Below are 25,641 nucleotides of genomic sequence, written 5' to 3'. Positions count from 1 at the left end.
GTGAGAGCGGTGTCGCCAACGCCTTGTCATCGCCTACACGCTCAAGCTCCGAAGGACGCATCTCGGTCACCCGGCAGCAGGGGAAGGTGTGGCAGCCTCGTCACTCAGGTTCGGAGCAAGATACACGGCACCTTCATCAACGCTGTGCACTTGTTCCCAGAGACATACAACAACCTACCGGGCGGCACCCAACACCTGTGTCCCGCCGGCCTTGGCTTAGCACATCATCACTAAGCCTGGGTACCTGAGTGACCTCCCAGATACTGCCCACCTGCATCCCTCCAGGACCCAGCATCCTACCTGAGGATTAACATCTCACTTGACCTCACCGCCATCTGGAAGAATCCGCCCCTTCGCTCTCCCCGCGGCCCCAGCGCCACCACACTCCATCCCACCCCCCATCCCCCCTACCTTCCCAAAGACAAGTCTGACTCCCGTTTTCCATCCCCCCTTCCTTTTGTACTTGTTATCGTTAGTGAAACTTAAAATGACGGCGGCCGTATTTGATAAACCATATTATTATTATTATTATTATTATTATTATTACACGCGTGGACATTTTGACGTACACACACACACACACATGTACATCAAGTTGTGTCTACTCATCCTTGTTACGCACAGATGACCGTATCGACCGTTATGTAAGTATTAGTAGTGCGTGTGAGTGTATCCTGTCTGTGTGTGTCTGTGTGTGTGTCTGTGTGGAGGGAGAGGTGGAGGAGGAGGAAGAGAGGAAGAAGAGGAAAGGGAGAGGAAGAAGGGAGGAAGAAGGAAGGAAAGAAAGGAAGGAAGGAAGGAAAGAAGTAAGAAAGGAAGGAAAGAAGAAAGAAAGAAAGAAAAAGAAAGAAAGGAAGAAGAAAGAAAGGAAGGAAGGAAGGAAGGAGGAAAGGGAAGGAAAGGAGAGAAAGAAAGAAAGGGAGGAAGGAAAATGATAATAATAATAATAATAATAATAATCTTACCTATGACTTCTAACTTTCATTTTTGTTATTGTTTGTTCTTCTTCCTCCTCCTCCTCTTCCTCTTTTTCCTCCTCCTCCTCTTCTTCCTCTTCTTCCTCCTCCTCCTCTTCCTCTTCTTCCTCCTCCTCCTTGTCTTCTTCCTCCTCCTCCTCTTCTTCTTCTTGTTTGTTGTTTACCTCTTCCGTTTGTTCGTTCGTATGTGTGTGTGTGCTAGTTCCCACGGGCCCCTTTTCTTTCACACGCACACACGCACACACACACACCTACACGCACACGGCTTCACGTACACAAACGCACATAAGCACCAATCTACGTACACACCAATTTAAAAGTACACACACACGCACACACATACACAATTTTCCAAGTGTAAGTAAAATCTTGGGTATGTACGTGTGGAACCTATGTACGTAACCGTGTGTACGTGTGTGTGTGTGTACGTCTCCCACTAGAACGGTCATTAACAGGGTGAGAGAGAGAGAGCGGCGCACACAACCTCCACGCACGAGGTCTTGAGGGTGACTGACTTCAACTTGAAAAACAGAAAAGGAAGACAACAAGATGAAGGCCGTCTGTCTGTCTGTCTGTCTGTCTGTGTCTGTTTACTAAAGACTTCAATGCAGGTAATTAAGAGAAAGTGAAGGGTTGATTATTAGGAGTCATTAGGAATTGTTGTTAATTAATTTGTTTGTTTCTCGTTGACCTTGACTTTGTATGGGAGAGAGAGAGAGAGAGAGAGAGAGAGAGAGAGAGAGAGAGAGAGAGAGAGAGAGATTTGTATTTTTTTGCAATACTTAAGATGTAGAAATAAAGAAGAGAGAGAGAGAGAGAGAGAGAGAGAGAGAGATACCCCCATAGCTTCGCGTGATCCTTGAGCTAAAAAAAAATAAAACGTAAAATATATTAGTAGTCGTTGTGGTTGCTGATAGTTACTGGGGACTTCCTAAGGGTACTGGGGCTTACTGGGGGTGCTTACTGGGGTACTGGGGGACTGGGAGGGGAGTTAGGTTAAGGTAGGTTAGGTTAGGTTAGGTTAGGTTCTGTCTCCGTGTTTGTTCCTCGCTGCCCCGCCATTGTTGACACTCTCCCCTCGTACCCCGTTCCTCATTTTTGATCATCTTCAGAGAGAGAATCTAGAGTCCAGGATAGCATGACTGGGGTAGGCTTTCTCTCTCTCTCTCTCTCTCTCTCTCTCTCTCTCTCTCTCTCTCTCTCTCTCTCTCTCTGTGTTTGTTCCTCGCTGCCCCGCCACATGAAACACGGACCGGCCAATCTATGTATTACAGCTGGGGTAGGCTTTCTCTCTCTCTCTCTCTCTCTCTCTCTCTCTCTCTCTCCATGAAACACGGACCAGCCAATCTATGTATTACAGCTGGGGTAGGCTTTCTCTCTCTCTCTCTCTCTCTCTCTCTCTCTCTCTCTCTCTCTCTCTCTCTCTCTCTCTCTCTCCGTGTTTGTTCCTCGCTGCCCCGCCACATGAAACACGGACCGGGGAATCTATGTATTACAGCGACCACCTATGTCTCGGTCTTATGGCACAGAATATAGGTTGCTTATATGTCCTTGGCCTTGACTCCGCGGTGTGTCTACATGCGGGACTTGAAGGTGTTTGTGGTTTATACATTTAAATAGCTGTTGTGGTAATGTCCATGTGTCGACCGGCCATAACTAGTCACCCGGCAACCCACGAGAGAGAGAGAGAGAGAGAGAGAGAGGGGGGGGAAGAAGTGGAGGGAAGGAAAGAAGAGAGAAAAGGAGTGAAGGAAAGAAGGAGAGAGAGAGAGAGAGAGAGAGAGAGAGAGAGGAGTGAAGGAAGGATAGAAAGAGAAAAGTGAAGGAAGGAAGGAGAGAGAGAGAGAGAGAGAGAGAGAGAGAGAGGTGAAAGAGAGAGAGAGAGAGGTGGAGGAAGGAAGAGGAGAGAAAAGAAGGAAAGAGAGAGCGAGAGAGAGAGAGAGAGAGAGATCGCGGCGTACCTCCTCCTCCCCAACACTTCCTCTTCCCTTGACGCAAAAAAAAAAAAAAAAAAAAAAAAATACATAAGAAAAAGTAAGAAATAAATGAAAAATAAATAAATAAATAAAATCAGAAAAAAAACAAAAGAATAAGAAAAGAAAAAAATACATTCTCTCTCTCTCTCTCTCTCTCTCTCTCTCTCTCTCTCTCTCTCTCTCTCTCTCTCTCTCTCTCACTCTCAATTTTTTTCTTTCCTTTTATATTTTCTTTCTCTCTCTCTCTCTCTCTCTCTCTCTCTCTCTCTCTCTCCGATGGTTGAAAAGTGTCACCGTCATGGGGGGGGATTCGAACCCGTGTACTTCATGACCGCTCGACCACCAGCCATTCCGCCACCGCCCTCATTTCACACATCCTTGCCGGTTAATAACACAGGTCTTGGAGGAGGAGGAGGAGGAAGAGGAGGAGGAGGAGGGGGGAGGAGGAGGAGGAGGGTTTAGGTAAGAGCTTGTGAGAGGGAGGGGAAGAGAGAGAGAGAGAGAGAGAGAGAGAGAGAGAGAGAGAGAGAGAGAGAGAGAGAGAGAGAGAGAGAGAGAGAGAGAAGTAGGAAAGAAAGAATAATAATGAAAGAAAAGAATTGAGAGAGAGAGAGAGAGAGAGAGAGAGAGAGAGAGAGAGAGAGAGAGAGAGAGCGCTGTCACAAATTCTAGGTCACCTGCCTAACGGTTACGGTACCCGGCAGTGTTACCAGACGCCTCCCGCCTCCTAACCCCTGACCCATTGACCCATGTGGTGTGTTTGTATAATGATTAAGGCGAATTAATACATGATAGTCGGATTTATTATTATTATTTCTTTTGTTTAGGGAAGGGAAGACAGGCTAAGGAGTTCTAGATGCTGAGAATTACCTAGAATATAGAGATTTGACGGAAGGGATATATTAAGCTATCTTGCAACCCGATTAAGTAACCTTTTGTATTGGGTTTAAATATCGATATAGGCGAATTAATACATGACAAGGTGGTTTATTATTACTATTTCTTATGTTTAGGGAAGACAAGACAGGGGAAAGCGTTCTAGATGCTGAGAATTACCTAGAGATTTGACGGAAGGGATATATTAGGCTATCTTGCAACCCGATTAAGTAACTTTTTGTATTGGGTTTAAGTATCGATATAGGCGAATTAATACATGACAAGGTGGTTTATTATTACTATTTCTTTTGTTTAGGGAAGACAAGACAGGGTAAAGCGTTCTAGATGCTGAGAATTACCTAGAACATTGAGATTTGACGGAAGGGATATATTAGGCTATCTTGCAACCCGATTAAGTAAACTTTTGTATTGGGTTTAAGTATCGATATAGGCGAATTAATACATGACAAGGGAGTTTATTATTACTATTTCTTATGTATAGGGAAGACAAGACAGGCTAAGGAGTTCTAGATGTCGAGAATTACCTAGAACATTGCGATTTACGGAAGGGATATATTAGGCTATCCTGCAACACGATTAAGTAACCTCTTGTATTGGGTTTAAGTATCGATATAGGCGAATTAATACATGACAAGGTGGTTTATTATTACTATTTCTTTTGTTTAAGGAAGGGAAGACAGGGTAAAACGTTCTAGATGATGAGAATTACCTAGAACATTGAGACTTGACGGAAGGGATATATTAGGCTATCCTGCAACCCGATATAGTAACCTCTTGTATTGGGTTTAAGTATCGATATAGGCGAATTAATACATGACAAGGGAGTTTATTATTACTATTTCTTTTGTTTAGGGAAGACAAGACAGGGCAAAACGTTATAGATGCCGAGAATTACCTAGAACATTGCGATTTGACGGAAGGGATATATTAGGCTATCTTGCAACCCGATTCTGTAAGCTTTTGTATTGGGTTTAAGTATCGATATAGGCGAATTAATACATGACAGGGGAGTTTATTATTATTATTTCTTATGTTTAGGGAAGACAAGACAGGGCAAAGCGTTCTAGATGCTGAGAATTACCTAGAACATAGAGATTTGACGGAAGGGATATATTAGGCTATCTTGCAACCCGATTAAGTAACCTTTTGTATTGGGTTTAAGTGTCGATATAGGCGAATTAATACATGACAGGGGAGTTTATTATTATTATTTCTTATGTTTAGGGAAGACAAGACAGGGCAAAGCGTTCTAGATGCTGAGAATTACCTAGAACATTGAGATTTGACGGAAGGGATATATTAGGCTATCCTGCAACCCGATTAAGTAACCTTTTGTATTGGGTTTAAGTGTCGATATAGGCGAATTAATACATGACAGGGGAGTTTATTATTATTATTTCTTATGTTTAGGGAAGACAAGACAGGGCAAAGCGTTCTAGATGCTGAGAATTACATAGAACATAGAGATTTGACGGAAGGGATATATTAGGCTATCTTGCAACCCGATTTAGTAAGCTTTTGTATTGGGTTTAAGTATTGATATAGGCGAATTAATACATGACAAGGGGATTCATTATCATTATTTCTTTTGTTTAAGGAAGGGAAGACAGGGTAAAACGTTCTAGATGCTGAGAATTACCTAGAATATTGCGATTTACGGAAGGGATATATTAGGCTATCTTGCAACCCGATTAAGTAAGCTTTTGTATTGGGTTTAAATATCGATATAGGCGAATTAATACATGACAAGGTGGTTTATTATCATTATTTCTTTTGTTTAAGGAAGACAAGACAGGGTAAAACGTTCTAGATGCTGAGAATTACCTAGAATATTGAGATTTGACGGAAGGGATATATTAGGCTATCCTGCAACACGATTAAGTAACCTCTTGTATTGGGTTTAAATATCGATACAGGCGAATTAATACATGACAAGGGAGTTTATTATTATTATTTCTTTTGTTTAGGGAAGACAAGACAGGGTAAAGCGTTCTAGGTGCTGAGAATTACCTAGAACATTGAGATTTAACGGAAGGGATATATTAGGCTATCTTGCAACCCGATTAAGTAACCTCTTGTATTGGGTTTAAATATCGATATAGGCGAATTAATACATGATAGTCGGATTTATTATTATTATTTCTTTTGTTTAGGGAAGACAAGACAGGTTAAAACGTTCTAGATGCTGAGAATTACCTAGAACATTGAGATTTGACGGAAGGGTTATATTAGGCTATCTTGCAACACGATTAAGTAACCTCTTGTATTGGGTTTAAGTATCGATATAGGCGAATTAATACATGACAAGGGAGTTTATTATTACTATTTCTTTTGTTTAGGGAAGACAAGACAGGGTAAAGCGTTCTAGATGCCAAGAATTACCTAGAACATTGAGATTTACGGAAGGGATATATTAGTCTATCTTGCAACCCGATTAAGTAACCTTTTGTATTGGGTTTAAATATCGATATAGGCGAATTAATACATGACAAGGTGGTTTATTATTACTGTTTCTTTTGTTTAGGGAAGACAAGACAGGGTAAAGCGTTCTAGATACTGAGAATTACCTAGAACATAGAGATTTGACGGAAGGGATATATTAGGCTATCCTGCAACCCGATTAAGTAAGCTTTTGTATTGGGTTTAAGTATCGATATAGGCGAATTAATACATGACAAGGTGACTCATTATTACTATTTCTTTTGTTTAAGGAAGGGAAGACAGGCTAAGGAGTTCTAGATGTCGAGAATTGCCTTGAACATTGCGATTTACGGAAGGGATATATTAGGCTATCTTGCAACCCGATTAAGTAAGCTTTTGTATTGGGTTTAAATATCGATATAGGCGAATTAATACATGACAAGGTGGCTCATTGTTTGTACTGTTTAGCGAAGAAAAGACAGATTAAACAGTCCTGAATGTGTGTTAAACGGAGCGATTTTCTGGAGTATATACCCAGCGATACCCTCTCCCACGCGGGCATACTCATGAGATAAAGAAAGGGAGGGAATAGGGAGATAGATAAAGATTGGGTGAGAGAAAAAGAAAATAAACATTAGATATTTTAGTTTTTGACCTCTCTCTCTCTCTCTCTCTCTCTCTCTCTCTCTCTCTCTCTCTCTCTCTCTCTCTCTCTCTCTCTTATTTTCCTTAATTTATCTCATTCTTAAAATAACATTCTCTCTCTCTCTCTCTCTCTCTCTCTCTCTCTCGGTTACTACTACTACTACTACTACTACTACTACTACTACTACTACTACTACCACTACTACTACTAATAAAAGGTTGAAATAAAGAAATAACAACAAAATACTAAACATATATATTTATCAAAAGAATAACAAAAAAAAGAAGAAAACAACAAAAACAACGAGAGAGAGAGAGAGAGAGGGGGGGGGGGGACTAGGTAACCCGACCCCCAAAATTCACCGCCCCCCAGCCTATCAGCGTCGCCAAGGTCAGCCAGATGTTATAGGCTTTCGCTGTACCTGTGGATGAGAGAGAAAAATGATGATATTAATTAGAAGGAAGGGAAGGGAAGGGAAGGGAAGGGAAGGGTAGGGAAGGGAAGGGAAGGGATAGGGAAGGGAAGAGGAGGAAAGAAGGGGAGAGGAAAGAGGAGGAAAGAAAGGGAGAGGAAGGGAAGGGAAGGGAAGAGGAGGAAAGGAAGGGAAGGGAAGGGAGGAAAGGAAGGAAAAGGAAGGGAAGGGAAGGGAAGGGATAGGGAAAAGGGAGGAAGGAAGGGAAGGGAAGGGAAGGGAAGGGAAGAAAGGGAGGGAGAGGAAGATGGGGAAAGAGGGGAAGGGAACAGAAGGGAAGAAGGGAGGAGGAAGAGGAAGAGGAAGGAAGGAAGAATGTAAGAAGAGGAAGGGAAGGGAGGTAAGGTTCCTTCCCTTCCCTTCCCTTCCCTTCCCTTCCTTCTCTCCTTCCTTCCTCCTCCTCCCTTCTCTTCCCTTCCTCTTCCTTCTCTTCCTTCCCTTCCTTCCCTTCCTTTCTTCCTTCTTCTCCCTTCCCTTCCTTCCTTCTTCCTTCCTTCTTCCCTTCTCCTCCTTCTCCTTCCCTTCCCTTCCTTCTCCTTCCTTCTCCTACCCTTCCTCCTCCTCCTTCTTCTCCTCCTCCTCCTCCTCCTCCTCCCAGCCCACGTGCTCAAGATCCTGCCGTGTAAGCCACTCCTCCAGGGGCTTGAAGTATCGCCGGAGGGAGTTGCCGGACATTTTGGTTGACCCTGTGAGGACCTCCAGCACCCGGGGCCATGGGACGGAGCTACCCAGGGCGAGTCCTTCCCTGGGGGGGCAAAGAGAGGGAGGGGGTGTTAAGGGTAGGAGGGAGGGAGGGTGGGGGAGTTTGTGTGTGTGTGTGTGTGTGTGTGTGTTTCTGTTTCTCTCTCTCTCTCTCTCTCTCTCTCTCTCTCTCTCTCTCTCTCTCTCTCTCTCTTCCTTCCTTCCTTCCTTCCATCCTTCCTTCCTTCCTTCCTTCCTTCCCTCCCTCCCTCCTTCCCTCCCTCCTTCCTTCCTCCTTCCTTCCCTTCCTCCTTCCTTCCCTTCCTTCCCTTCCTTCCTTCCTTCCTTCCTTCCCTTCCTCCTTCCTTCCTTCATTCCTTCTCCTTCCCTTTCCTTCCCTTCCCTTCCCTTCTCCTTCCTTTCTCTTCCCTTCCCTACTAACACTCCCTTCCCTTCCCTTCCCTTCCATCACACTCACGCCAGCCTGCTCCCCGCCGCCTCGGAGCCATACAGGTCACACTCGTGCAGGGGACCAGTATGACCTGACACCTCACACAGCGCCTCCAGGAACTGTACGGGAACAAGACAGGTTCAGAACACGTATAGGAACATAAGGAATGACATACATACATACATACATACACATATAGATAGGCACTGGTATACTTTTACGTACACACAGACACGTTCATGACTAGTATACGTACATAAAAGTTTACATACATACATACATACATACATACACCGTTCAAAACATACAGAATTACACACACACACACACACACACACACACACACATATACAGACACGTTCATAACACACATACAAACACACACACGTACACATAAATTTAGATACACACACACACACACAAGATTATATTCGGTTATACACACACACACACACACACACACACACTACCACTACTACTACTACTACTACTACTACCACTACTACTACTACTACTACTACAACAATACCTGGAACTGCAGTATCGTCCTTATGAAGTATCGTATGGTATCGTAATCGTGGCTAACGTGGAACAGCGCGGGGGGGTCCAGGTCCAGGGGGGTCCTAGCCACGGGGGGAACCACACCGGAGTACTTAAGCCTGGGGGGGGGTGGGGGGGGAAGGGATGGGAAGGGTTTAGAAGGGAAGGGATAGGAAGGGAAGGGATGGGAAAGGAAGGAAAGGGATGGGTAGGGAAGGGATAGGAAGGGAAGGGATGGGAAAGGAAGGAAAGGGATGGGTAGGGAAGGGATAGGAAGGGATGGGTAGGGAAGGGATAGAGAAGGGAAGGGTAGGGGAGGAGTGGGAAGGGAAGGGAAGGTAAGGGATAGGAATGGAAAGGAAGGGTAAGGTAGGGAAGGCAAGGGAAGGGATAGGAAGGAAAGGGAAGGGAAGGGAAGGGAAGGGTTGGGAAGGGACAGGAAGGGAAGGGAAGGGATGGGAAGGGTAGGGTTGGGAAGGGAAGGGTAGGGTTGGGAAAGGATAGGAAGGAAAGGGAAGGGAAGGGAAGGGATAGGAAGGAAAGGGAAGGGAAGGGAAGGGAAGGGATAGGAAGGGAATGGATGAGAAGGAAAGGAATGGGAAGGGTTAGGAAGGGAACGGATGGGTATGGAAGTTAGGGAAGGAAAGGGAAGGGAAGGGAAGGGAAAAGAAGGGAAGGAAAGGGAAAGGAAGAGGAGGGAAGGGAAAGGAATGGAAGGGAAGGGAAGGGAAGGGATAGGAAGTGAAGGGATAGGAAAGGAAAGGAAGGGAAAGGATAGGAAGGGGTAGGAAGGGAAAGGGAATGGAAGGGAATGGAAAGGAAGAGAAGGGATAGGAAGGGAGGGGATAGAAAGGGAAGGGAAGGGATAGGAAAGGAAAGGAAGGGAAAGGAAAGGAAGGGAAAGGATAGGAAGGGGTAGGAAGGGAAAGGGAATGGAAGGGAAGAGAAGGGATAGGAAGGGAAGGGATAGAAAGGGAAGGGAAGGGATAGGAAGGGAAGGAAAGGGAAGGAAAGGGAAGGGGAGGGAAGGGAAGCGAAGGTTAAAAAAATGATAAAATTAGTAAAGTTTTAGAAAGAAAGAAAAAAAGAAAAGAATTAAAGAAAGAAAGAAAATAAGAGAAAATATTAATCCTCTCTCTCTCTCTCTCCTCCTTCCTCTTCTTAACTTTTTTTCTTCCTCCTCCTCCTGTTATCAATATTTTCCTTTCTTTCCTCCTTCCATCTCTTCTCAATCCCTCCTCCTCCTCCTCCTCTTCCTTCCTTCTTCCTCTTCCTCCTCCTCTTCCTTCCTTCTTCCTCCTCCTCCTCCTCCTCCTCTTCCTTCCTTCTTCCTCTTCCTCCTCCTCCTCCTCCTCTTCCTTCCTTCTTCCTCTTCCTCCTCCTTCTATTCCTTTCTTCCTTCTCTCCTTCCTTTCCTCCTAATCTAAGCTTTGACTATCCTCCTCCTCCTCTTCCTCCACCTCCTCCTCCACTTACCTCAGTCTCCAGAACAGGTCGTTGTACTCCTCCTCCTCCACCTCGCCCCTCCACACCTGCCACCTCCACAAGTCGTAGGAGAGGTGGAAGGGAAGGTGGTGTGAGGGACTGAAGGGCATTAGAATGAGATCGAGAGATCAGAGAGTGGGAGAGAGAGAGAGAGAGAGCGAGAGAGTGAGAGAGAGAGAGAGAGAGAGAGAGAGAGAGAGAGAGAGAGAGAGAAGGAGAGAGAGAAGGAGAAGAGGATGGAGGAAGGAAAGGAAGGAAGGAGAGGGAGGAAGGAAGGAAGGGAAGGGGAAGGAAGGATGGGAAGGAAGGAAGGAAGGAAGGAAGGGAAGGGGAAGGAAGGAAGGGAAGGAAGGAAGGGAAGGAAAGGGAAGGGGAAGGAAGGGAAGGGAAGGAAGGAAGGAAGGAAGGAAGGAAGGGAAAGGAAGGGAAGGGAGAAAGGAAGGGAAGGACAGGAAGAGAAGGAAAGAAAAAATACTATTACTACTACTACTACTACTATTACTACTACTACTATTACTACTACTACTACTACTACTACTACTACCCTCTTCCTTCTTCCTTTTCCTCCTCCTCCTCCTCCTCTTCCCTTTCCTTCATCTCCTTTCCTTCTTTCCTTCCCTACCTCCCTCTCTCATTACATTTCTCTCTCTCTCTCTCTCTCCTCAATTTCTAACCCTTTTTCCTCCTCCTCCTCTTCCTCATCTTCTCCTCTCCTTCTTTCCCCATTCCTTTTCCTCCTCCTCCTCCTTCCTTCCTTCCTTCCTTACCTGTGTCCCCATCTGGCCGGCGATCCAGCAGCCCCTTCCTGGCCAAGTGCTGTGGGGTTGACATCACAAGGCCCAGAAGCTCTCCAACAGCCTCGTGGAACCCATTATTGGCGCCGTCTCTGTGGGGGATAGGACGAGGTTGCTTTTTGGTGGAGTTTGGTGAGGTGACGCAAGAGTTAACCAGCATCTCCACTCTTTCATCCCTGTGCTGTCCAACTCCCTGATGCAAGAGTTAACCAGCATCTTCACTCTTTCATCCCTGTGCTGTCCAACTCCCTGATGCAAGAGTTAACCAGCATCTTCACTCTTTCATCCCTGTGCTGTCCAACTCCCTGATGCAAGAGTTAACCAGCATCTTCACTCTTTCATCCCTGTGCTGTCCAACTCCCTGATGCAAGAGTTAACCAGCATCTTCACTCTTTCATCCTTATACTGTCCAACTCCCTGATGCAAGAGTTAACCAGCATCTTCACTCTTTCATCCCTGTGCTGTCCAACTCCCTGATGCAAGAGTTAACCAGCATCTTCACTCTTTCATCCTTAAAAAAAAAAACTTTCCCCTCCTCCCTCTCCCCCCCCCCCTCACCTGTATGCAAGGGGTAAGTGGGCGTATTGCATGAAGTACTGGACGTGACCCAGCTCGTGGTGAATGATCTGAAGGTCTTCCAAGGTCACCTGGGTACACATCTTGATCCTGGAACAGACACACACATGTACACACACACACACATATATATATATACATACATGTGTGCGTACATAAGGGTGTGGGACAGGGAAGAGAGAAACTTACATGAACAAGAATATGTACACACACACACACACACACACACACACACACACACACACACACACATTGCATTAGTACCAAGTCGGAGAAAATAAAAATAAATTCCTTCAGCTCTGGCGAGGAGGAGGAGGAGGAGGAGGAGGGAGAGGAAGACGGAGAAGAGGTAAAAGAAAGAGGAAGAGGAAGAATAATGTAAGAAGAGGGAAGAAGAGGAGGAGGAAGACAAAAAGGAGGAAGAGGAAGAGGAAAAGAAGGAGGGGGAAGACGAAAAGGAGGAGGAGGAGGAGGAGGAGGAGGAGGAGGAAGACGAAGAAGAACTAAAGGAGTAAGAGAAGAAAATAGCAGCAGGAGGAGGAGGAGAAGGAGGAGGAGGAGGAAGACGAAGAAGAGGTAAAGGAGAAAGAGAAGAAAAAAGCAGCAGAAGGAGGAGGAGGAAGAAGAAGAAGACGGAGAAGAGGTAAAGGAGGAGGAAGAGAAAAAGAAAGAAAAACACAGCAAGAGGAGGAGGAGGAGGAGGAAGAAGAAGACGACGAAGAAGAGGTAGAGGAGGAGAAAGAGAAGAAAGAACAACAGCAGGAGGAGGAGGAGGAGGAGGAAGAAGAAGAAGTAAAGGAATGACCAGCCTTTTAGTATCCTGACCTGAAGTCCTTCCCGTCATAGAAGTCCCAGGCGGTAGGATGACAGCTGACGTCCCTGTCCTCTGGTTTGGTGAGCATGGAACGCGTCCAGAACGTATCGGGCACAGGCTGGGGGAGAGAGAGAGAGAGAGAGAGAGAGAGAGAGAGAGAGAGAGAGAGAGAGAGAGAGAGAGAGAGAGAGAGAGAGAGAGAGAGAGAGAGGAGGGTATGAGGTAGAAGGAATGGTTTATTTACAGTGGTGGCGTACTCCAGAGGGCGCGTTGCCTCACCCACGCATGACGCCAGACCACAGAGTTCCTTCGGGCAAGACTCCATGCAGGACCCCTATAGGACTCCTTCATAGTGTCCATGTATCACACTTATGAATAACCTCCTCCTCCTCCTCCTCCTCCTCCTCCTCCTCCTCGTACCTTGAGCCCCATGGAGGTGAAGAAAGAGTCCCCCATTTGAAAGAGCGTTTCGGGGGAGTGGTTGAGCGCTTTCAAGGCGGGGGTCACGTCCAAGGGGGGCCGGGAGGGGTAGGGTGTGACCAGGGGGGCGATATTGGTCCAGAACCTTGGGGGGGAGGAGGAGGAGGAGGAGGAGGAAATGGAGAAGAGAAGGAGAGGAAGAGGAGAGGAGAAGAAGAAGAAGGAGGAGGAGGAGGAGGAAATGGAGGAGAAAAGGATGAGATATGAAGGAGAGGAAGAGAAGAGAAGAAGGAGGAGGAGGAGGAGGAAGAATATGGAGGGAAGAAAAGGAAGGAAAAAAGAAGGAAGAAGAAGAAGAGGAGGAGGAGGAGACGATAATAAAGAGGAAGACAGGGGAGTTTAGAAGAGGAAGAGGAGGAAGAGGACAGAGAAAGGAAAAGGAGGAGGAGGAGGAGGAGGAATATTATAAAGGAAAAACATTGAAGGAGGAGGAGGAGGAAGAAGAGGAGGAGGAGGAGGAGAAGAGGAAGAAAAGGAGGAGGAGAAAGAAGGAAAGGTATGAAGGAGAGAAGAAAAAAAATATATTAGTCACATTACAAGTCATCATCATCATCATCATCATTATCATCATTATTATTATTATTATTATTATTATTATTATTATTATTACTGACCTTCCCCACATGTCTCCTAACACACACGCTGGTAGTGGGCCCTTGAGATCAATCTGTAGTAGTAGTAGAAGTAGTAGTAGTAGTAGTAGTAGTAGTAGTAGTAGTAGTAGTAGTAGGAGGAGGAGGAGGAGGAATAAGAAGAAGAATAGAAAAATAAATAAATAAAGAAAGAAAGAAATAAAGAAAAAAAAGGAGAAAAAAAATAATTAAAACCCCAAAAACAAGAAAACAATATCCAAAATACATCAACAACAACAACAACAACCTCCTCCTCCTCCTCCTCACCTCCTCCCCGTATTCCTCCCTCAACCTCTTCCTGACGTAGGCGTGGAGGAGGCGGTAGAGTCCTTCGAGGTCCTTGTAGAGATCCTTCGCTTCCTCTTCGAAGGATGGGGACTCGTACTGAAGGAAGAGGAGGAGGAGGAGGAGGAGGAGGAGGAGGAGGAGGAGGAAGGAATTGGATGACAGAAAGAAAGAAGAGAAAAAAAAAGAATGGAAGAGGATGGAAGGAAGGAAGGAAGGAAGGAAGGGAAGGGAGAGAGGAAGAGGAAGAGAAGGAGGAAGGATTGTATTGGATGGCATAAAGAAAGATGGAAGAGAGAGAGAAAAGGAATGGAAGAGGAAGGAAGGGAAGGGAGAGAGGAGGAGGGAGAAGAAGAGGAGGAGGAGGAGGAGGAAGAGGAAGAAAATATGGTTAAGAGATGATGATTTAAAGAAGAAAAAAAGGAAGGGAAGGGAAGGGAAGGGAAGGGAAGGAAAGAGAAGGGAAGGGAAGGAAAGAGAAGGGAAGGGAAGATAAGGGAAGGGAAGGGATGGGAAGGGAAAGGAAAGGGAAGGGAAGGGAAGGAAAGGGAAGGGAAGGAAAGACAAAGGAAGGGAAGGGAAGGGAAGGGTCAAATTAGTTTCGTATGATCAAAATAGATAAAAATATGTCCATCTATCTATCAATATTTGCATCTATCACATTGCAAGCTTTATCCAGCTATATGTGTGTGTGTGTGTGTGTGTGTGTGTGTGTGTGTGTGTGTGTGTGTGTGTATAAAGAAGCTCTCTCTCTCTATCTCTCCCAAACATCCCTTACCTTCTCTCCATCTCTCCCCAGCATCCATACCAAAGATTATATACTAGGATTATATACAATAAGGATAGCTCACTGAAACGCCATCGATGACGTCATGATTGCGGGACGTCATCTGGTTCACTTTCACCCTGCTCTCACGGTATAAAATGTACTAGAAAACCCTTATTTATTCATATTCATGGTCAGTTTTTGCGCGTTTTTGATTGCTAAGGATATGCAGTCAAATTAGGCAGCTGTTGAGTTGGCAAACAGTACACAGCAACAGAATCATTCGAGAAATATGTTAGAAAAAGGTACCGAGAAACACTGCTGTCCACCATACATCGACGCTGACGTTCTCTCAAATTTCCCCAACACCCACCCTCTACAACTATACATGGGCAAACAATCCTATCATCAATATCGTTATAGATAATATAGAAGTTGGAATAGTCTTTGTGTATTCTTACATATACATGGATCCCCTTATACATTGTTTATATTAACCATTTGATATAATTTTCCTGATCCAACAGTAATACCTCAATTAATAAATCTCTATGTTAGCTATTTTGATGACAGGATTAGTTAACCCTGCAAAGTTACAGAAAACGAAGGATAAAGAAACTTGAGAAAACGGAAGCACCGATACATGGCAGACAACAGCATTTCCCAGCAACCCCCTTATAACACATTTCTCAAATATCTCCACCACTGCACACCTCTGGCCAACTCAACAGCTGCCCAATTCAACCACACATCCCCAGCAACCCAAAAAAAAGCGCAAAACCTGACTATGAATGAGTGACAAGCTTAATAAGTAATACCCCCAATACACTTTATATGGAGAGAGTGAACCAGATTGCATAAGCGGCGCATTGTAGGTAAAAGGAGTGCTTAGTAACCTATCCTTATTATACAGGTTGAGCCACTGTAACACCTATATACAGCACAAATCACCATTTTCACTGAGCACGCTGCGGTGAGAACAGTGACGCGAACCAGTTTCCCGCCCAGCACCATTTGTATACATGTGACGTCATCCGCGGTGTACTGTCGGTAAAACAAATGCATAGTGAGCTATCCTTATATAATCCTTGATCCATACCTGCTCCCTCCATCTCTCCCCAGCATCCGTGAAGTTGTTTAACCTCGCTTCCTTGTTCTTCAGTTCGAGGTAGGCGAGGTAGTGTGGCCTGATCCCCCTCCCAACGGTCGCGCGCCACTGTTGCCAAACCTCCTTGAGCTCGCTGTAGTTTCTCGAGTTGGCCATGATGTCGGTTAGGTTGGGGAAGAGTCCTAGGCACCCCTGGTAGTAGTAGAAGTAGTTGTAGTAGTTGTAGTAGTAGTAGTAGTAGTAGTGGGGGTGGAAGAAGAAGGAGGAGGAAGAGAAGGGAAGTAGAAGTTGTTGAAAAAGAAAACAGGAGGAGGAGGAGAAGGAGGAGAAGGAGGAGGAGGAGGAGAAGGAGGAGGAGGAGGGGAGATAGTATAGTTAGTAGTAGAAACAGAAATAGGAAGAGGAGGAGGAGGAGGAGGAGGAGGAAAATTACAGTAGTAGTAGTAGTAGTAGTAGTAATAGTAATAATAATAATAACAATAATAATAATAATAATAATAATAATAATAATAATAATAATAATAATAATAATAATAATAATAACAACGCTTTCTCTTTTTTTTCTTCCTCTTTCTTTCTCTTATTCAATCTGTTCTTTCTTTCTTTAATTTTCTTACTCTCTCTCTCTCTCTCTCTCTCTCTCTCTCTCTCTCTCTTGTTTTCTTCCTTCCTTCCTTTCTTTCCTTTCATTCCCTTCTTCACAATCTCTCTCTCTCTCTCTCTCTCTCTCTCTCTCTTACCTTCTCATCCAAACACACTTCACCCGTTGAATAAATCGTTGACATTTCAGACTTGACCATCGTTAGCTTTTTCGCGTCCTCCTCTCCTAACTGAACCTGGAAGACCTGAAATTACGATACGGTTAGTAGTAGTAGTAGTAGTAGTAGTAGTAGTAGTAGTAGTAGTAGTAGTGGTGGTGGAAGATGAAAAGGATGAGGAGGTTGGTAAGGGAAGGGATGGGAAGGGAAGGGATAGGAAAGGTTGGGAAGGGAAAGGAAGGGAAGGGAAGGGATGAGAAGGGGAGGGAAGGGATGGGAAGGGAAGGGAAGGGAAGGGATGGGAAGGGAAGGGAAGGGATGAGAAGGGAAGGGAAGGGATGGGAAGGGAAGGGAAGGGATGGGAAGGGATGAGAAGGGAAGGGAAGGGATGGGATGGGAAGGGAAGGGATGGGAAGGGAAGGGAAAGGAAGGGAAGGGAAGGGAAGAACTCTCTCTCTCTCTCTCTCTCTCTCTCACACACACACACACACCCTCCCCCCCATCCCCCACACACACAATCCCTCCTCTTCCTCCACCTCCTCTCCCCTTCCTGCAGTAAGGTGACAGGGTACTGGTGCCGTGCATAGTACCGCCGGTAAAACGAGGATCAAGCCTCCACCTGTGCCCCTGAAACTACACCTCACCCACCGTGAGTATTAGGGGGGATTCTGGGGCTGCCCTGTGAAGGCCACTCGGCCTCTTCCAGTCTCCCTGTGTTTCTATGTTCTTATGTAATGAAGTCATTTTCCCCCACAGCTTAGGTTACCAGTAGTGTAGCTAAGTTAAGTGTAGTAATTTCCTCTTATTTCTCTCTTTACTGTAAAATTTCCATGTCCCTTTCTTCCTCAAAGGTACATGGTGTTCTCTTCTAACTATTTCCTGCCGGCACGTTGCCGGAGGGAGAGATGGGTGGGGAGGAGCCTTCATCTATTCTGTCCTGTCCTACCACACGTAGATTACTAGTAGTAGCGGTAGTAAACAGACACCCTCGCCATAGACCGATAGGTCTTCTGGTGTCTGTTCTTCCTATGTATTCCTCCTCCTCCTCCTCCTTACCTTCTTCAGCAGTCTCTTGGTCTCTGGGGTCAGGTCACGGTCAGCCAAGTCACGTGACCTCTCGTTCCACCTCTCCCGGAAGACCCTTGACCTCTCCGCCGCCTCCTCCTGTAGTAGAAGTTGAAGGAGTAGTAGTAGTAGTAGTAGTAGTAGTAGTAGTAGTAGTAGTCTCTCTCTCTCTCTAATAACTAAATTCATTTCTCCATATTAAAAACCATTCTTTTTTTTGGAAGCATAATAAAGTGTTTTAAGTCTCTCTCTCTCTCTCTCTCTCTCTCTCTCTCTCTCTCTCTCTCTCTCTCTCTCTCTCTCTCTCCATTCTTTCCTTCCTTCCTTCATTACTCTTCTTCCTCTCCTTCCCCCTCCTCCTCCTGCTCCTCCATACCTGTTTCCTCCTTGTCTCCTCCGTGATATTGGTTTTGTAATTCCACGCAGCTTGCGTGTTGTTGTTGTAGATCCCTTCAGCTTCCTTTTGATAAGATTCCAATAGTTGCTTCGCGGCCTCCTCCTGTGCCCTGTAACGATGGTAGTAGTAGTAGTGGTAGTGGGGTGGGGGGTGGGAGGTGGAGGAGGAAGGAGGAGGAGGAGGAGGAGAAAGGAAGTGGAAGTTGTTGAAAAAGAAAAAAGGAGACGGAGAATGAAGAAGGGGGAGAAGAAGGAGGAGGAGGAGGAGGAATACATAGGAATACACAGGAATACATAGGAAGAACAGACACCAGAAGAGCTATCGGTCTATGGCGAGGGTGTCTGTCTACTACCGCTACTACTAGTAATCTACGTGTGGCAGGACAGGACAGAAAAGATGAAGGCTCCTCCCCACCCACCTCTCCCTCCGGCAACGTGCCGGCAGGAAATGTTAGAAGAGAACACCATGTACCTTTAAGGAAGAAAGGGACATGGAAATTTTACAGTAAAGAGAGAAATAAGAGGAAATTGCTACCCTTAACTTACACTACTGGTGACCTAAGCTGTGGGGGAAAATGACTTCATTACATAAGAACATAAGAACATAGAAACACAGGGAGACTGGAAGAGGCCGAGTGGCCTACACAGGGCAGCCTCAGGATCCCCCCTAATACTCACGATGGGTGAGGTGTAGTTTCAGGGGCACAGGTGGAGGCTTGATCCTCGTTTTACCGGCGGTACTAGGCACGGCACCAGTACCCTGTCACCTTACTGCACCCACACCTCACTCCACCTGTCATGCGGACATTAACTGTTGCTTTACTCTATTGTTAACTTACGCTACTTGCAATCTAGGTTGTGGGGGAGAATAATATGAATTTAGGTTGACGTCTTGCTGCAATCTGTCTGAAAACATGCGAAGAAGGGTCAGTATAATAGTATAATAGTATAATAGTTATGAAACAGAAATAGGAAGAGGAAGAAGAGGAGGAGGAGGAGGAGGAGGAGAGATAGTATAGTTAGTAGTAGAAACAGAATGAGAAGAGGAAGAAGAGGAGGAGGAGGAGGAGGAGGAGAAGAGAAATCACAGTAGTAGTAGTAATAGTAATAGTAGTAGTAGTAGTAGTAGTAGTAGTAGTAGTAGTAGTAGTAGTAGTTGAAAGAGGAGGAAGAGGAAGAGGAGGAGGAGGAGGACGAGGAGAAGGGAGTGAATGGTAGTAGTAGTAGTAGTAGTAGTAGTAGTAGTAGTAGTAGTAGTAGTAGAAAAAGGAAGAAAAGGAGGAAGAAGAGGAGGAGAGAAAGGATATCATAGTAGTAGAAGTAGTAATAAAAAAAGAAAGAGGAGAAGAAGGAAGAGGAGGAAGAGGAGAAGGAGGAGAAGGAGGAGAAGGCAAGAGAATGTCAGTGCATTAAGTAAAAGGAATAATTTCGTAACGGTCCACCAACCTGTTTTCTCCACCGCCCCAAGACGTGCCCAGGACTCTAAACCACCTAGATGCCACGTTAGCACGATGACCTCACGTGGACAAACTCTATGGAAGGGGTTTGCTACACTGTTACAGATGGTGGGTGCCAGCTGGGTGCGTCGCTGGATGAAGGCGTCAGGAAGGGTTTTCGTCGCGGCGTGAAATGAGTCAGATTCGGCGAATGTTCGTCGCGACTTCTGGTCAAGCTCGAGCAAAAACTACTTAAGCTAGGAAGGCGTGCTTGGTGGCAAATGAAAGCTCTGTTAATACAAATTAATAATCAGAAAAAAAATTGGAGAGCACTAAATAAATCAAAAAGTTATAAGCAAAAAACTAAGACGTCCAAATCACGGCAAAAGGGCCGAAAATAGGCTATTTTGTGAAGGCTCGACGACAAACTTGGAATCGAGCTATCAAAAAATCCTTCTAGCTGGTCAAACTACATTGCCAAGAGGGGCTACATGCCAAATTACAGCCTTCTAGAGGCAATAGCAAGGCCACACTAGACAAAAACGGCAAAGTGTCTGAAGTTCGTCAAAATCGCTCTCAAAAGGGTTTACGTTTCGAGCTCTAGCGACGAAACTGCTGGGAGTAGGGAAATGTAATGCATCATATTGGAAAGCACATTGGTAGGGCTAAAGTATTAGTTCAATAAGTTTTTAAAAATTCTAAAAAAATGAGTGGGTTTCAAGGTTGGGAACTCAAAAATAGTTTTTTTCAGAGCCGTTTTTTGCGAATTTATTCGATTTTTTACCCTTTCGAGTCGGTTTTTGAGCCCGGTCGCTTATTACACAATAGCCCTTTCATTTTGCCGTCGATTAATACCAAAAACACTTCTGTAGCCCCTGAAGTAAGGGAGTTATGGCGATTCGCACTAAGGCGGTTGATTTTCCAAAATTCGCGGCTCAGTGACAAGGGCGCCGCAAGATCACAAGAGTCCGCCGTCCATTACTTGAGATATCACTGGCCTGACAGATATTGGACACATTAAGCAAGCCTGATCGACGTGGTAAGGCCCATTATGGATTACCAGCGTGGGAAATGAAGCTCACAGTCGCATTTAAAACATGGATTATGCGAGGCTGGTGGCGTGGAATATGGATCCGTGTATTAATCAGCTGCCTCGTTTGAACCGTTTACCGTTGATGAGCTTTTGAGGTCCTGCTCTTGTGTGACTTCTACCAACACAAGCCTACCATTGACGTTGACTTAGTAACATCAACGCTATATATAACAACGATTTAATTTACAGATTCGAGGATTCTTAATAGGCTATATAATGATTGTACTTTCTTCCTTAATTCCTTTCCTTCCTTCCTTTCCTTCCTTTCTTTCTTTCCCTCCTTCCTTCCTTCCTTTCTATCTATCTATCTATATTAACAAAACAAGGTCGCTTTCTATAATTACTCGTTTCCTCTCAAGCAAATAACTTTACATAGAGATTTACTTATAATTATGTAGAGAATATCTTAAGTAGGCTACGAGTTAAGATGTTTTTTAATTTACAGATTCGAGGATTCTTAATAGGCTATATAATGATTGTTAACTTATTCTTCCTTCCTTAATGTAAATCTATATTAACAAAACAAGGTCGCTTTCTATAATTACTCGTTTCCTCTCAAGCAAATAACTTTACATTGAGATTTACTTATAATTATGTAGAGAATATCTTAAGTAGGCTACGAGTTAGGATGTTTTTTAAGTATATTAACTAAACAAAGGTGATATTGATGTTAAATTATTCCCTTTAATGTAAATATATGAGGAAGAAGAGGAAGTCAAGGAAGTTTTTAAGAGGAGGAGGAGGAGGAGGAGGAGGAGGAGGAGGAGGAAGAAGGGGAGGAGGGAAGAACGAAGAGGAGGAAGAGGAAAATAAGAGAGAGGAAGAAGAGGAAGAGGAAGATGAGGAAGAAGAGGAAGAGGAAGATGAGGAAGAGGAGGAGGAGGAAGAAGAGGAAGAAGGGGATGAGGGAAGAACGAAGAGGAGGAAGAGGAAAACAAGAAACAGGAAGAAGAGGAAGAGGAAGAAGAGGAAGAGGAAGAAGAGGAAGAGGAAGAAGAGGAAGAGGAGGAAGAGGAAAACAAAAAAGAGGAAGAGGAAGAAGAGGAAGAGGAAGAAGAGAAAGAGGAAGAAGAGGAAGAGGAGGAAGAGGAAAACAAAAAAGAGGAAGAAGAGGAAGAGGAAGAAGAGGAAGAAGAAGAAGAAAAGGAGGAAGAGGAAGAGAAGGAAAAGGAAGAGAAAAACAAGAAGGAAGAAGAAGAGGAAGAGGAAGAAGAAGAGGAAGAAAAATAAATAATAATAATAATAATAATAATAATAATAATGATAATAATAATAATCAAAACATTAGTCTCCCTTAAAACGAATTCACTCACCAGTCCACACCACCGCACTGCACCACCACCACCACCACCACCGCCACAACACCAAGGCGCCACATCACCACAAACACACGCTAAACCAATCCTCAGAACACCACGCACACCATAACACCGCCGGGAGAGACTTCAACGATACCCTCCCTCCGTGACTGCTCGAGCGGCACTGCCTTGAACTTCGACTTGACTAACTATCACCGTTGCCCTGCCATGATTGTCGTACTCTTGGCATTGCATTCTCGTAGTTTCTGACGGATAACTATACCAATAGAAAAAGAAATAACCATCAATAAATAACAGTTTTAACGCTAACTTTAATTTCCTATAGTTATTTGTCTAGGTACGAGAGTCTGGGGCTTGAAAATGATAAATAGTGTTGAGTACGATAATCTGGCAACGCTGCAAGTTCACCGCTCCCCTGCCATGATTGTCGTACTCAGAACATGTCATTTACCGGTTTCTGACATTGTGACCAAGCATCAGGAATTAACCATTTTAACAATAACTATACATGAAGTCTATTATTTGGTAGCGATGTAAGTTTCGGTTTCAGTAATTTTTTTTTTTTTTTGTTGTTGTCTTGCTTGAGGGGCCTGGATGGTAGTTGGCCCCAGCCCGTCATGGCGCAGGCAAGTGTTTATAGTGGCGCCATCTTCTCTTGGCTCATGCTGCCCCCCGGAACTCCTTGATTCACTTGGACGGTTTCCTCTAGAGTCCGGGTTGATGGGTGGTCTTCAGGACAGCATGTGGGTAGTCTTGGGAGGTCATTCTCGATTCAATTGGAGAGTTCTTCCTCCTCCTCCTCCTCCTCCTCTTCCTCCTATTCCTTTCCCTCATTCTTCCTCTCCCTTTCCTCTCCCTTTGTCCGGGTTGATGGGTGGTCTTCAGGATAGCATGTGGGTAGTCTTGGGAGGTCATTCTTGATTCAGTTGGAGAGTTCTTCCTCCTCCTCTTCCTCCTCCTCTTCCTCCTCCTTCTCCTCTTCCTCCTATTCCTTTCCCTCATTCTTCCTCTCCCTTTGTCCGGGTTGATGGGTGGTCTTCAGGACAGCATGGGGGTAGTTTTAAGCCACTCGGCGGTGACTGAAAAATCCCAGGTGGTAGCGTGGGGATTCGAACCCGCGTCGTCCATCACGCGGTGAATGTGGGGCCAGCACGCTACCACTCAGCCACCGCCTACTCGGTTTACTCGAGCAAAAACTACTAGCTTGCTCTCCCTTCAAAATGAGAGGAAGAAGAAGAAGAGGAAGAGGGAAGATGAGAGAGGAAGAAGAAGAAGAGGAAGAGGAAGAGGTTTCAGTGAGCAGTACCCAGTTTACTCGGTTCTTGGGTATCAGTGAGCAGTACACGGTTTGCTCGGTTCTTGGGTATCAGTGAGCATTACACGGTTTGCTCGGTTCTTGGGTATCAGTGAGCAGTACACGGTTTGCTCGGTTCTGGGGTATCAGTGAGCAGTACACGGTTTGCTCGGTTCTTGGGTATCAGTGAGCAGTACACGGTTTGCTCGGTTCTGGGGTATCAGTGAGCAGTACCCAGTTTACTCGGTTCTTGGGTATCAGTGAGCATTACACGGTTTACTCGGTTCTTGGGTATCAGTGAGCATTACACGGTTTGCTCGGTTCTTGGGTATCAGTGAGCATTACACGGTTTGCTCGGTTCTTGGGTATCAGTGAGCAGTACCCAGTTTACTCGGTTCTTGGGTATCAGTGAGCAGTACCCAGTTTACTCGGTTCTTGGGTATCAGTGAGCACTACACGGTTTACTCGGTTCTTGGGTATCAGTGAGCACTACACGGTTTACTCGGTTCTTGGGTATCAGTGAGCACTACACGGTTTACTCGGTTCTTGGGTATCAGTGAGCATTACCCAGTTTACTCGGTTCTTGGGTGTCAGTGAGCAGTACCCAGTTTACTCGGTTCTTGGGTATCAGTGAGCAGTACCCAGTTTACTCGGTTCTTGGGTATCAGTGAGCAGTACCCAGTTTACTCGGTTCTTGGGTATCAGTGAGCAGTACCCAGTTTACTCGGTTCTTGGGTATCAGTGAGCAGTACCCAGTTTACTCGGTTCTTGGGTATCAGTGAGCATTACTCGGTTTACTCGGTTCTTGGGTATCAGTGAGCAGTACCCAGTTTACTCGGTTCTTGGGTATCAGTGAGCAGTACCCAGTTTACTCGGTTCTTGCAATTAACTGACTTGATCGATTACATCTCCCCGAAATTAGTGGTGATTTAATCGCTGATGGATCGCCGCTGGAGTACTTGAGCAGGAGTAATCAACTTGGTAACTCGCGTAACAGATCATCACCAGTCTGGGAAATGAACCTCATCATCGCGGTCACAGAACATGAAGTGTGCGCAAGACTGGTTGTTGTTGTTGTTGTTAGGGATGTACCCCAGCGTCACAAGGGGAACGGGCCCTCGAGGCGGCCGTTAGGGGTAAAAGACCGCTCCCCCGTGTCCCCCACCAATGTATCTTTTTAGTTTTCTGGCGCTACATGTTTCCTTAGTTGTATAATCACACTGTCCTGCCTGGGGGTTGGGATGGCATGCTCCTCCTTCTCCTCTGTTGTTTACTTGCAACAATAATCTATCCATCAGTCAACCAAGCTCATCACACGGGAGGGTTTCCGCCGTAGGCCTAGGGCGGTGCGGCGCGACAAGGCTTTCGTAGGAGGTGGTCACTTTCCTTCCCATCCACACAGCTCACAGACAACGGCTCAATTTCAAGGCGGACCAAACTAAACTTCAGGAGAGGCTTAGTTTTAGTAGGAGAGAAAGAAGGGATAGAAGGGATGAGGGAAGGGAAGAGGAAGAAGAGAGAGAAGGAAAGAGGGAGATATGGTAAGGGAAGAGAAGGGAAGGGAAAGAAAGGTTAGGGAAGGGAAGGGAAGGGAAGGGAAGGAAAGAGGAGCACAGGGAAGGGAATGGAATTGAATGGAAGGTAAGGAAAGGGAAGGGAGAGAAAGGGAAGGGAAGGGAAAGAAAGGGAAGGGAACAGAAGAAAAGAGAAGGGAAGGGAAGGGAAGGGAAAGAGAGTGAAGGGAACAGAAGAGAAGGGAAGGATAGGGAAAGAAAGGGAAGGGAACAGAAGGGAAGGGAAGGGAAGGGAAGGGAAGGGAAGGGAAGGGAAGGGAAAGAAAGGGAAGGGAAGGGAAGGGAAGGGAAGGGAAGGGAAGGGAAGAAAAGGGAAGGGAAGGGAAAGAAAGGGAAGGGAGCAGAAGAGAAGGGAAGGGAAGGGAAGGGAAGGGAAGGGAAAGAAAGGGAAGGGAACAGAAGAGAAGGGAAGGGAAGGGAAGGGAAGGGAAGGGAAGGGAAAGAAAGGTTAGGGAAGGGAGGGGAAGGGAAGGGAAGGGAAGGTTAGGGAAGGGAAGGGAACAGAACGGAAGGGAAGGGAAGGGAAGGTTAGGGCAGGGAAGGGAATGGAAGGTTAGGGAAGGGAAGGGAAGGGAAGGGATGGTTAGGGAAGGGAAGGGAACAGAACGGAACAGAAGGGAAGGGAAGGGAAGGGAAGGAAATGAAAGGCTATAGAAAATCTTACACATAATCAACTTGCAATTAACAGCAGAACTCCGTTATCCA

General features: G+C 45.4%; 2 protein-coding genes and 1 long non-coding RNA gene across 4 annotated transcripts in view; all 3 read right to left on the bottom strand.

Moving 5' to 3' along the window:
- Positions 1 to 1,505, bottom strand: part of LOC126988486 (heparan sulfate 2-O-sulfotransferase pipe-like) — a 46,884-nt gene extending 45,379 nt beyond the window's left edge. The window contains exon 1 of one of the 2 annotated variants that reach the window (XM_050846627.1): positions 966 to 1,505. Coding sequence is in view for 1 of the 2 variants with exons in the window: in XM_050846625.1 (XP_050702582.1) it covers positions 966 to 985 (20 nt within the window). In the remaining variant the exon portion in view is untranslated. The remainder of the gene's footprint in view (positions 1 to 965) is intronic. The other variant, XM_050846625.1, reaches the window with a different exon arrangement.
- Positions 1,506 to 3,796: 2,291 nt separating this feature from the next.
- LOC126988505 (uncharacterized) lies at positions 3,797 to 6,960 on the bottom strand. Its single transcript, XR_007742110.1, has 3 exons — positions 6,109 to 6,960; positions 4,994 to 5,179; positions 3,797 to 4,435 (listed from the first exon to the last, which is right to left on the bottom strand). It is a non-coding gene; the product is annotated as an uncharacterized LOC126988505 (long non-coding RNA).
- A 981-nt stretch (positions 6,961 to 7,941) lies between these two features.
- On the bottom strand, positions 7,942 to 22,575 carry LOC126988495 (angiotensin-converting enzyme-like; the record flags this gene model as incomplete). Its single annotated transcript, XM_050846692.1, is given in 16 exon segments — positions 7,942 to 8,134; positions 8,549 to 8,640; positions 9,051 to 9,180; positions 10,538 to 10,632; positions 10,634 to 10,700; positions 11,325 to 11,432; positions 11,899 to 12,006; positions 12,742 to 12,848; positions 13,151 to 13,295; positions 13,825 to 13,877; positions 14,110 to 14,226; positions 15,993 to 16,193; positions 16,742 to 16,846; positions 17,816 to 17,923; positions 18,201 to 18,330; positions 22,063 to 22,575. Coding segments are annotated over 16 exon segments (1,824 nt in total), but the record flags the coding sequence as incomplete, so codon positions are not given.
- Between the last annotated feature and the right edge of the window lie 3,066 nt (positions 22,576 to 25,641).

Source organism: Eriocheir sinensis, chromosome 69, assembly GCF_024679095.1.
Source record: "Eriocheir sinensis breed Jianghai 21 chromosome 69, ASM2467909v1, whole genome shotgun sequence".
In the NCBI taxonomy this organism is placed as follows: domain Eukaryota; kingdom Metazoa; phylum Arthropoda; class Malacostraca; order Decapoda; family Varunidae; genus Eriocheir; species Eriocheir sinensis.
This window is presented reverse-complemented; position numbering and strand designations above follow the sequence as displayed.